This window comes from Podarcis bocagei, assembly GCF_964188305.1.
Source record: "Podarcis bocagei genome assembly, chromosome: 10".
In the NCBI taxonomy this organism is placed as follows: Eukaryota; Metazoa; Chordata; class Lepidosauria; order Squamata; family Lacertidae; genus Podarcis; species Podarcis bocagei.
Window position 1 is genome coordinate 71,379,582 of NC_138135.1, and position 13,137 is coordinate 71,392,718.

General features: G+C 39.1%; 1 protein-coding gene across 11 annotated transcripts in view; it reads right to left on the reverse strand.

The window, feature by feature from the left end:
* Positions 1-13,137, reverse strand: part of KMT2E (lysine methyltransferase 2E (inactive)) — a 58,096-nt gene that overhangs the window by 24,041 nt on the left and 20,918 nt on the right. For 10 of the 11 annotated variants that reach the window (XM_081211377.1, XM_081211386.1, XM_081211385.1 and 7 more), the window contains 7 exons: positions 12,016-12,245; positions 11,051-11,131; positions 9,759-9,817; positions 6,940-7,112; positions 6,165-6,203; positions 4,116-4,328; positions 750-880 (listed from right to left, as the gene is read on the reverse strand). In XM_081211377.1, coding sequence (XP_081067503.1) covers positions 750-880; positions 4,116-4,328; positions 6,165-6,203; positions 6,940-7,112; positions 9,759-9,817; positions 11,051-11,131; positions 12,016-12,245 — 926 coding nt within the window. Of the gene's footprint in view, positions 1-749; positions 881-1,422; positions 1,535-4,115; positions 4,329-6,164; positions 6,204-6,939; positions 7,113-9,758; positions 9,818-11,050; positions 11,132-12,015; positions 12,246-13,137 lie in introns of those variants that run through there. The other variant, XM_081211378.1, reaches the window with a different exon arrangement.

Sequence of the window (13,137 nt, forward strand, 5' to 3'; positions counted from 1 at the left end):
AGACATATGTGCTTCCCCATCAAGGGCTTTTCTAAGTGTATGAGACCCACAAGGGAACTGTGTTAATCCCTGTGAGGATCACTGCCAGCTCATGCAATATGGCACACTAGGGGGCAGTGAAGGTCCCTGATGCCAATTCTTCTTCTCTGAAGTAACCTTTCCTTCCTATCTTGTTCAATGTTAAAGCGCAGCATTAACTAGGCAATTACTCAGTTTCTTCCGAACAGTCATTATCATCTTGAAAGGGGAGAGATATGTGGCAAAAGACAAGGGGATTATGTAAGGGTACCAGGCAAAAAGAAGAAGAATGAATGAAGTAAACTGAAAGAGGAGGGTTCCGAAGATGGCGGCCAGCTGAAGTCTAATGACAAAGAGCTGAAGTGAGAAACACGGAAAGGACTGGGTGAGGCAAAACTGTGCTGTGAAGAGCCTGTCACAACACTGGGGTAACACTGTCAAAGGGATGGACTAACTCTGCAATCCTATGTCAGCCAACTCAGAAGGAAACCCCACTGAGTTCAATGGAGCCTACTGCCAAGGCAGTATGTACAGGATAGCAGCCCAAGTGAACAATCTTAGCTGCTGAATATTCAAAGGTAAGTGGATTGAGATGTGAAGTAATGAAAGACCGGAAGGCGCAGTTGCATTCTCAGGGCAATAAAATGCAAGATTTGCCAGAAGCTGAGAGAAAAACAAAAGAATAACGGTAGGATCATAGGTAATTAAAGCTAAATTTTAAAGAAAAGTACCTCTTAAAGAAATATCCATTAGCTTCAAATTGTTCTCTCAGCATGAACTTTCCTCGATATTCAATAATAAGTGCATCTGGAGGCAAGTCTTTGGCAGCTTTTAGGATTTTCTTATTTTTTTGAATATAGCTCTAGAAGAAGAAAAGAAAAATGTAAGAAATCTAATTAAGCTGATTGCATTAGTGCTATTAAGAAACCAGATTATAACATACAACTTTAAGGAGCAACTTGGTAATTTCAATGATATTCTTTCTTTTTAAAAGCTAATTGACTTTATTCCTACCATAAAATTCAGTATTATATTTATGTAGACATTTTACATTTTGGGGGAAACAACGACACCACAGTATCTAAAAAATGAAAACCAATACAAGTCTTTCAAAGTATATTAGGGAACCCCTTTCTCAAAAGATGTTTCAAACCCTCTGGTTAAAATGGCTAGAAACTGGTGTGTGCAAGTAATTACAACACATGAAATATGCAGTCTTTTCTCTAATCTGCTGGCAAGAGCAGAAGGACAGATGCCAAGTAAGAGGCATTTTGATGAAAATGTCAACATGCTGATTTCTAGGAAAAGGAAACTTCTGGTGCATTTCAATAGCCTCAGGTGGGAATACACCTTTCTAAGCAAAATCTTACTGTACTCTTGACACAACAACTAAGGAACTCACACCTCTTGTAATTGTGTCACTTCTGAGCAAAAGAGAATTGGCCTATATCTAGGCGAAGGTCTCTGCAAGCAGGGACATTCCTCCAAGGAGTGCGTCACGTGCGCCATGCTGATGCTAGAGGGAAAGAAGCAAAGATGCTTCTTATTACAAGATCTGAGAATGTAACTTTTCCTTTATGCTTAGTCTCTCTCTAACAACATTAATTTATCAAACAGCTTGCAGATTCCTTCCATAGACTGCATGACAGGCGGCTGATGGTGCCATTTTGTAGTCTACTCTCTCTTGCAATTTATTGACAAATTATTTGCTCACGGTTTGGGGGAAATACCACATGACATTTTCAAGGTGGATTAACCTAATATCTAGGTGGTACAAAAGGCAACAGGCTCTGCTAGGGACAGGAACTTTCCAGTCAGTTCTTAAGCGGCTGCCATTGGTAAACAACAAGCACACAATGAATGGAACAACTATACATTATTGGGTGATGTGACTATCTCCATGTTTGCCATTGATCAAACACTGCACTTTTTAAGCGTACTGGTATAGCATACAGAGTACAAAGTATACAAAGTGCCTCCTTATTCGCCAGTATGTGTAAAGAATGGGGTGCTGGAAAAATGGAAATGTTGGGATATTTACAGTACCTAACAGATTACAGTAGTTTACATTTTACTTTTTGTTTATACTGGAAATAATTGTCCTTGTTAATATTGTAGTTAAATTAGATGGTGCACTTTTCTTTATAAGGATTTAATGGCCAGATGTGTACTGATAATCAGAACAACAGAGGATTTAGAAATTGCTTCCTTGGGCTAAAAGTTCAGTAAAGGCAGTAAAGCGCCAATTTGTTTCATTTTAAAGTATTAATATTCTCTCTGAATGGAAGTTGTAATGCTATATCAAAGGGGTATTTTACTTTAAGAAATTAGTATTTATACTTGAACATTTCTCTGAACCTAGATGTTTAAAAGACAGAGACTGTGTTCCTTTTTGTTTTTAAAAGATGTGTACAAAAAATTAAGAATAGGGAAAACAGTTTCTACTTTTTACTAAGAGTCAAACTGGATCTTCTAAGACCACACAAGATGATTTGGCTAATTGCGTTACCAAGAGTAAACATTGTATCAAAGAGGAAATGGAAGCTGTTCAAATTGTGTCAGATCTATGGACACTGTTTTATTATTTTCCTGTACACACCATTAAACCCGTTTTTCTGAATAAAGAAGTGGACTGCCCAGGACACCAAGGCACTTAACCCTACTTATTAGTTGGCATATTTGACCAAATAACCTTAACTACCTTTCCATAATAGTAACAGGGTTTTTTCATCAAAAGTTAACTCGTGGCAGTTTTTCTCTTTTCATAAACATAATTTGTTCCATTCTGTAACTGGCAAATTGGATACATAAAAACACATTTTGGAAGAAATATGCTTTTGCCTTCATTACTTACTTAAAATCTTGGTTGAAGTGACAGTAACTGTACTGCATCAGAATACAGTTGTAAAGTTCCACTGGAATTAACAGTGGCGGAGAGGCGAGTAAAAAGTTGAAGTTGAGGCAACTGCAATCATTAAACTGCTTCCCAAGACATAAAAATACAAAAATGCATAGCAAAGCTACCCACTAGGTAAAAAGGTAAAGGGACCCCTGACCATTAGGTCCAGTTGTGGCTGACTCTGGGGTTGCGGCGCTCATCTTGCTTTATTGGCCGAGGGAGCCAGCGTACAGCTTCCGGGTCATGTGGCCAGCATGACTAAGCCACTTCTGGCGAACCAGAGCAGCTCACGGAAACACCGTTTACCCTCCCACCGGAGTGGTACCTATTTATCTACTTGCACTTTGACGTGCTTTTGAACTGCTAGGTTGGCAGGAGCAGAGACCGAGCAACAGAAGCTCACTCCGTCGCAGGGATTCAAACTGCCGACCTTCTGATCAGCAAGTCCTAGGCTCTGTGGTTTAACCCACAGCGCCACCCGCGTCCCTGTACCCACTAGGTAACAGCAACCAAGAGAGTCTATTTTCTCCTATTTACATTTAAATTGTTAATAATGCTAAGGGAAGCCATTTCCATGTATCTAACAGCAGCCCTAAAAGCTGGCACTGAATCAAATACTGTCTGGACTTCCTCCTGGCACAAAGAAGATAATTCCAGAACCATCTTAGTATTGTATAGCTACATATTGAACATCATCCTGAACTGTAAATGTGTATCTTAGCGCTTTTTGGGGATCCCCCTTTCTACTAACCACAGTCCAGCCTATTCAGCAAGGTCCCCTTGCCCTCTGGAGAAGCTTTTGTGGGGAAGCTGGTAAAGGAAGGGATGGGTTTTAGCTGGCATTGCAGCTGTTCTGTGGGTAGACTTGAGTAATTTAGATTATTACGAATTGCTAACATTGTTTAAAAAATAAATTTTATCAGGAAAGCTGAAAAATAGACATCTGCAGTAGTGATCTGACAGTTAAATTCAAAATGTTGAAAATTGATGGTCATAACTGGTAACCTGGTCCTCATTAACTGTTGAGTATGTACTTCAGAATGTAAAATCAATAAACAAGGAGGTTTTCCTGTACTAAAAATACAGGAGATGTGGTATCAACATATTGAAATATGTTTCTGCTTAGAGAAATGCAAAACCTGAGTGCTATGTTGTTAATATAAAAGACTGGTGTTGCGTTGAATGTATGTTCACTTACCTCTACTGGAGGTTTGAAGACTGAGTTGCTGGTGATCACTTCTTTTTTGTCATCTCCGTTTCCTAATCTCAAAGCTATTCTTTGTGCCTCTCTTTGAACACCTTCGCTGTACTGGTTGTTGTTTGCTTCTTCATAACGATCCATCCATGCCTTGATTTTAGTTTCCCATCCAAAGTTGGAACTCTCAGAAGGATCAATCTCTGGAGCTGAGCCCTAAACCGCAGTTAAGATATATAAAATTAGACAAGATGTCTGGTATGAAACTAAAACTCTGCAGCCAAATAATTAGCTAATCAATTTGTAAATTGATCAAGTGTGTAAAAAAATCATAGTAACGGTCCTCCACCAACAGCTTTAACAGGCCATTGTTTGTTTAATTGCTAAAGGCGTGGATGAAGAGGATTGTTTTTGTCTGGAACTTGAAGACATGTAATGATGGCACCAAGTAAGCCTTTCTGGGGAGAGCATTCCACACTTGGGAGAGCCACCACAGAAAAGGCCCTTTCTCTTGCTGCCACCATCCGAACCTCTCAGGGAGTGGGGCCTTGGATAAGAAGTGTAGGGTACAATATAACTCCTGAATGCTGAGTTCAGTATGCATCTGTATGAAGAAATTAGCTAGTTAAATCCCCATGCTACTCAGTTAAGGAACAGCAAGTCAGCTTATAATACTTAGTGGCTAATTTGACATTAGACACCCATTACTAAACTGAAAACAAAGCTGACTGCCCTAGTTTCACTTGCCACCTGCGCCGTGGTGAGCATTCTGTTGCCTTCTGGATGTACTGGCCAGCAGGGGATTGTGTTGAACTATTTTATGGTGGGTCCCAGGGGATAGATTCCTTTTGGATTCCTTGGATACTGACTTCTCTCGCTGTTCTATTGTCACTCAAGGCAGTTTAACATCAACAGAAAACTGCTGGGAGAGGTTGTTAGGAGATAAGAGTGCAATGCCATTAGTATTTGGCTAGTGCTTAGCTTTAATTCTCCTTTTCACCTAGTCCTAGGCTGTGGACATGAATTGCAATCAAAGTCAGTAAAGGACTGGATGATGGCAAACAGACTGACATTTAATCCAGGCAAGACAAAGGTGCTCCAGATCAGTTAAGAATGTCAATCTAGGAATAGGAGTTTAATGCTTACTGCATGGGGGAATCACTCCTCGAAAAGTCAAATTCACAATCTGGGAGTGCTCCTGGGTCCCACTTTGAGCATGGACGTCCAAGTGACAGTGGCAACCAGGAATGCTTCTGCTCAGTTTATGCTGGTGCATCAGCAGTGTCCATTCTAGAAAACCAAGTATGGCCATGGTGAAACATGCCTTCCTTGCATCACATTTGCTCTGCTGTAATAATGATGTCCAAGAGCGTCCAGAAACTGCAGCTGATCCAGAATGTGGTGGCCAAATTGTTGACTGGTGCTAGGTATCAGAGGCACGCAACTACTTTGTTAATAGCCTCAAATTTGTTTCTGGGCCCAACTGAATGTGTGGGAATAACCTTTAAAGTCCTTTACTGTTTTGGATGATGATACTGTCATGCCTAGACAAGACATGGAGTCTTCTGGAGGACAAACCAGGTATCCCACAGGTCAACAACCCCAAGAATCATACAGGGCCCCCTGAAATAGGTTCTGAGCACTTCAGTACTCAAATTTCATTCTTTGGAAGGCCCACCTTCTACTGGGCTTTGCTGCAAGATGAAAAACCTTCCTTTTTAAAGAAAGCAATTGTCTACACTGCACAAAGCTGCCTGAAGCTCATTAGTGTGCTTTTTAGCTATCTTCTGGATATTCTGCTGCTGTAACTGTGTTTAGATCTTTGGGATATTTGTTGTTATTTTATTTGCCGCTTGCTTTTATACAGTTTTTATTATGGCTTTAGTGCTTTCATGAATCACCACTTTGAGCATTACTTTTTGAAAGGCAGGAATTGTGAACCAGCCCCCTGACTCTTCTGAATCCCCTATAATAACGGACAAAATGGATGACAAATTTATGGTTCATTGTTTGAAACCAAATAGCAGCAAGAATTTAGCACAAAAGTTTTACCTTTACTCTTGAAGACTTCCTAGAACCTTCACGAAAAGCCTGTAATATAATTTAAAATGTCAGTTTGTATGAGTATATATATTCCTCTGGAGAAACAGAGATTCATTTCACAAAAATCTTTTATCTTGCAGAATAGAAAATGTTGTTTGTGAAAACAAATCCAGAGGTTTTCCTTCACCTATGTGCTTTTTAACCAGTAGCACAAAACTTTAATGCTGTGTTCTATATTGCTACTTTATCTTTCTTATAGACTGGGGGGAGGGAAGGAGATGCCCACCAAATTATGGAAATGGGTGTGGTGTAATTTAGGAGCCAGCCCCAGTTTCTCCTCCACCTTTCTTTCCTAGGTCTTGAATACCACCTTCTTTTTGCTGTTCATTTTGCCATGGGTGTTGCCTCTCTATACTTTCTTATCTCAATAGTCTTCTGTCCCTGCTTCCTTTTGAAGGAAGCCCTGTTTGGGGAAGTTTTTAATGTTTGATGTTTTATTGTATTTTTAATATTTTGTTGGAAGCTGCCCAGAGTGGCTGGGGAAACCCAGCCAGATGGGCGGGGTATAAATAATGAATTTATCATCATCATCATCCTTTAGTCCTACTCTGCAATAGCCCATTCTCAGTTACTGAGATGCCTCTGAATTCTCCAAACCCCATTGGAGAATGATCGTGCTCCTTCAAGAGCAGTGATCCAGATTTATTTCAAATAGAAAGAAAAATTTTCAAACACAATGAACCTCCCAAAACATAAAGAGAAATTGAAAATTGAATTAACTTACCTTTTTACATTTTGCAATGTTTTGTTCTTTCTCCCCACTTTTTTTCCGTTTCTTATCTGTGACCTTGGTAACTCGTGTAGCAGTCAGAGTAATTGTAGTTGGTGTATGTTGAAAAGCAGTATATAGTTCTACAGGAACTTCATCGCCACTTTCTGTTGCGCTGGTATCCCCATCTTTAAAAAGAAAAAGGAAGCCAAGAAATATATCTTATAAACTGTTTCCAATAATGAATGCATGTCCCTGAATTGCCAAAAGTATTTACATAAAATTACCAATTTATGGAAATAATATTATGGAAATGGTAATAAAACTGGTAACTAAATGACAGTAAAATTTATATTTACATGTTCAGGTTTTGGGGGATGGGAACACCACACCAGTTTTGCATTAGATTACTCAAGTAATCTAATTAACTTAGGGGAGCTTATGTTTTTTCAAAAGTATTACAAGATTTCCAAAGGCATTAAATCAAATCAAAGCTTGGATAAGAAATTCATTTATTTATATTTGCTTAATCCACAATGTACAACATAATAAAATACATATTAGGTTGCAAGAAGGGTTTTATACTCAGTGTGCATCAATTTGTCAGTATCAATTTATGAAAGAAAAAAACTGAATACAAAAATGATGACACAAATTGACCTTGAGAAGCATTTCAGTAATAATAAATAAGGATTAATAAGACTAAAACCATTCCTAGAAATATGCTAATATTATGTAAAAACTGTTAAGTTAGCTAATAAGCCTTTTCTGAAGTGGGTGGTATTTTTTCTGGCCTGGTATCCACCTGAAGCACTGTTTTATTCACAGTCCAAAAGAGCCATCTAGAACAGGCAATGAAATGACATCCACAGTTGCAGCATTTGGTGCTAAAGCCTTTGCAACCAAGCAAGTCACTATTTTCTTCTAAACACTGGTTGCTTCACAGACTGTGGGAATGGTGGCAGTAAAAGCCAGACAGAAAGGCATGCAAGCACTGTCCCCTTTCATGTGCGTAAATGGCTGCTTGTGTCTCAAACATAAATATAGGTTTTATTTGTTCTCAGATTTCAGGCTAGATCACCTAACACGTGGCTTATCTCACCAAGTGAACTCTCAAAAATCTAACACTGATTAATTCTTTTCCTCCACCATCCAAACAACTGTAACCATGTGGTCTCAACTTTTTTATGTCCACTTTGAACCTCTGGGAATCAAAGTAATCAAAATATGGTTAATAGTCTGTGGAAGTGCATAACTACGAGCCCAGATTTTATCAACAATTAATAGAAAAAATCAGGACACAGGGTGGCAAGAATCCAAGAATACAAAAGATAAAAACCACAGACAACCAAAAGAAGGTTTTGGCTCACTTTTTGGTAAGATATCAGTTTTTTTGTTGACTGCAAAATAGAGAGTAGTTTGTCTCATAATCAGATCAACTATACCCTTTCCTTCATTCTTTTATAGAAATAGGCATGAGAGGTATGGATAAATCTTTATTTTAGAATATTTTTCAAAAAACATGTCTTCCTTGTTGTGACATATGAACCTAAGCTCACTGTTTCTCTCCAAACAAACGATGAGTAGGAGGCAATTTCTGTTCTTGGCTTACCATTTGTGGCCTCCTTGAGAGAAACAAATAATAAGCTCAAGTTCACATGTCATTACGAAGCAGACTCTGGCTTGTTTTCACCCTGGTGTGGCAGCAGCATGAGTAGAGGAGGCACTCAGTATTGGGGCATGTTAAACCATAAAAAATGTGTGCAAACTGGGACCCTGAAAAAACATGAGCTTTTGGTTCAGAAGAAAAAACATTTTTGAAGTGCAGCAATAACACTAATGTTAGTCTGGCTAATTCCAAAAAATTGCATATGCATCTTTTTAGTTAAAGGATTCTGTCAGGGAACTGACATCGGAGCTAGAGGCGGAGTGAAGGCTCTCAAATGTTGCTGGAGAAGGGCCCAGCAGGGAGAGAGGCAGCTCCGCAGATGGGGAAGCAAATCAGCGCAACACCAGGGATATAGAGGGGCTGATGGGGGAATCGGCGAGGGGGCTCCAGGACTCTTCACCGGACACCAGCGGGGAGAGCACGGGTCCTCCGCTACCCACGCCCACCCTGCGCAGAAGACTTCCGCGCAGAGAGAGTAGGAGGAGACTGGGTGTCAAACAACTTTTATGTTGGAAAAGATTTAAGAAACGCCCACTGACGGATTCTGCTAGCGACTGAGGCAGCCACGAAGTGAAGGGCTGCCCAGACTGAAAGGTTTAGCAAGGCAACAAAGCCTGGAGAGGCAGCAACTTACGCACGAGCAACCCATACACATTACAGATTCTTAATGTCAAGAGAAACTAATTTTGCCTGGCACGCCACGTGCACCCATTATCCTTTCTGATTATTTATTTATATTTCCTCCACGGAGCCCAAGGTGACACGCTTGGTTCTCCTCCTCCTCATTTAATCCCCACAACAACCTTATATCTGCTCCAAGATATAAATCGTGATATAACATATTCAGTTGCCAGATAATGTGCTGCTATGATTGACATACGTCAGAGGATGGTATGTGTCACACAGCAGGTCTAAAATGGAAGGTCTAGTTTACATGTTTTTATCTTATGCGGGTCTACTGTAATAGAGTATGAGTACGTGTATCATCTACTTCTGCATTTGCCCTATTGCCTATCTAACATGGCTGTCCTACAGAATTAAAAAGAAAAATAACCACTGGAAGTAACTGGAACAGTATAAGACTGTAAATCAAAAGCATTGTGTCAGTAGCTTTTGGGAGAATCACTCACTAATTGTATCTCAGTTTAAGAACTTTATTACTTACCTGACATATTTTCCCTTTTTCTACGCTGCAGCAACATTGCCCTCTCTTTATCTAAGTTCCTGTTGACAAAAAGAAAAAAAGAAATAAAACTGAATACATGTTACTCTGTTGCTGAAGCATCTAAACTTTCTGACAGATAGCTCCTACACATTAAATGGAATAATTAGAGATATAAAATGATTGTTTCCACTCACTGTTGTATGAAAATTCATTTTCAATATTCACAATATACTACTTAAACTCCCTAGCAAGGAGTTCCCTGCTCTAGGAATTTTACAATTTAGTATAAAGCCCAGAATGAAACAGTTGTACCAAAACAAAGCAGAACTAAAGCATTGCAGTCCCTTCCAGTATTCCAGTTTCATAGTTAAGAGGAGAAACTGCTGAAATATTTAGCTAAGGGATTCTCCTGGCTCATAAATTCAGGGAAGAAATGATAATGGCTGCTTCATTCAACCCCCAATTATTGTTATTGGAGCTGTTTTCAACCCACCCTTCCAAGTGCCAGCAGCAAGCAAATCCCTTTCTCACATGGATTGCATGTCTTTTTACTATCCCAAGACAGAGGAAGGAGTCAGGTATCAAAACTATGCCTCAGATGAGATACGGAGCAATGGCCAATGGTTCCAATTCAGAGAACAGTAGTAGCAGAAAGCTACTTGTATGTTGTGCATTTGGGTATGCATTGCTGAAATACTATCACCTCCTGTGTGGAACTATAACAGTGTAATCCTATTCATGACTGCTCAGGTCTTACTTATTCATGTCAATGGGTCTTACTTCCAAGTAAGAGGGTACAAGATTGCAGCTTTTTCCCAACATAAGGCCCATATTTTTGCCCATTCAGCAGTTGACCTACATGCAGAAACCTTATTTCACACCTGCATTTGGACAACTGATTTTCTCATTTTATTAAATCTACTGTGATCTCCAATAATAGTTTCATGTAGTGATATAAGTATCTTTTAAAGATAGCAAAATAGCCTTCATTCATTGAAAAAGCAGTCACTATTTTTTTCTGCTAGGCAAAGGCACTTTTATAACCTATGGCAGGGAAGCCACCATTATAGGCTAATTCAATGAATTACTATTTCCAGGTTGTAGCCCAAGTCTATTATTTCTATTATTCCATTTCTATTAATGATTAATTTAGCAATACAGTTTAGGAATTTTAAACATCTACTTAAACAACATGAAGATGACATGCAACAGTCACTTCAACATTCGAGCTATGAATTTCAAACCTCATGCAAACAACAGGGTTTTTTTTTAATTGACCACAGGCGACTTACCTAGGTTGACAACGTTCACACAAGTATATGTCAGGAATATGCTGCCTGTCGATCCCCATGCAATCGATGTGCTGCCAAACACTTAAATGATTTAGAAAATAGAATAGTGTTACTTTTGCAAGATATTTGAAGTTCACACAGCTTCCATCATTTCTCTTACACTGGATATACTGCTACAAGTTCTTTTCCCCAAAAGCTCCATTCTACTATCTGATCACTCATTTAATACACTGCTTTATCAACATACCCTATTACTCCACCTCAAACAATATTAAAAAATATAAATTATGAACATTCAAAAAGGCAAGTCACTTCACTGTTGTGAACAAGTTCAGTTGTGCATACGCACCTTTTTGGATGACAGAATTTCCCTAACCAAACTCCAAAATGTTTTTTTTGAATTCTCCTTCATAAGAGCAGTTCATAAAGCAGTCTAGCAATCTTAAACAAATTCAGTTCCAAGGGACAACGCAGCCAAAATACACACTGCGTTTTCCCCAGGGTTTCCAATTAAACTGATGTCACATCTTGGTATATTTCCATGCACCCCTTTTAGTCATGTGTCGCCTCCTCAGAAATACCAATGGCATTAATCTTGGCCCAGAAAACCCGTCCAACAGTTGGTCAAGCTCCTCCTACCCAAGTCCTCCCTCTTACCCTTCTGCAGGGTTAACAATGACTTGTGAGCCGTGACCCTTCTTAGTATGACCCCCGCTTGCAGAAAGTCTTTGCTGGCTTGGCTGGTCTGTCACCTCCCCTCTCCATCCTGAAGGCAAAATGGCAGCTATCACAATAACAAAATGGCGATGGTTTCTCTTTCTCCCATATTTGCATAATGCCCTACAATGCCTATGAAGGGCCTGAGGATGGAAATGGCTCTAAGCAGTTGGGGACAAGAAGGGCTGATTTCAGTAGCACAGAAGAAAAATATTTTAAAAATGTTTGCATATATGGCACTACTTTACCTGCATTTGTCACAACAGATCATATATCCATCATCATGTGTAAATCCACAAATGCACCTGGTTATATCAGTTCCATAGCTTCCATCCTCAGAAGTGCTGATAGTAGTAGCACTGGAGGTCTCATCAAAATTTGGAGCAGTATATATACCTACTTCATTCTTGCTTATAAGAACTGATGGAGGAGGAGACGCTGGAGGTGTTGGAGGAGGGCGAGCACCATAGTTATGGTCCTGGAAAGTGATATTTAGAAGGTAGATGGTTTTATATATATTACTTCTTTTCATGTGAATGCTTACTCTAAAAGAATCAATGTACGTATCACTTTCTTCCATTCTTTTATAACTTTCGTATAAACTTTGTTTCAAACTTTTGAAGCTCAAGCTACCTTAACGGGGATGTTAAAAAACAGGTGACAAATTATCCTGGTTTTGAAAGGCACTAAGCATAAAATCAGTATCTGAAAACTAATGTAATTACTTGTGTACTGGAGAGATCTGCTACAACTCGTTTTGTTACCAGAAGTAGTTAATTTCCATTCACATGATTTTGGCATACACCTTCAGCTGGGTGTGGCCAACTTAGAAGAGATCAGAAGAGGATGGTTTAATGTATACACTAAAAGTATTTTCATTTAATTTATCTTCTACTATTCTTTAAACAGTGAAGAAAGCGTTGCTTTTCTCAAATTTCCAGTGCACGCTAGGTTGTTGATATTCACATTTCATCTGAACAGCAAACATCTTTTTATCACTAATAACTTTATCTAGGAAAACTGTCAGGCATCACTAAGCATGGTACTAGTCAATGCTCTACGTGCACACTCACATTCCCCAATCATGACATAATAAAGCAGAGAAATTTATCTGAGCTGAATTTTAAAAAGGGCACTGACACAAAGCACACCTTGTTTCTCGGCACCCATACAGATTTCACCTAGCTAGAAGAAATGCCAGAATTCTTCAAAATGGAGTGCATTTTCGTGAAGTGCATGACTTATCCTCTTTAACTAAAGGCTTATTTCTATTTTATACATGTATAGCAACTGTCTCCAATTAGGTGCCATTTATCTACAGGAAGAAAAGCAAGCCTATTCATCACTCTGAAAATATTTATAGATTGATC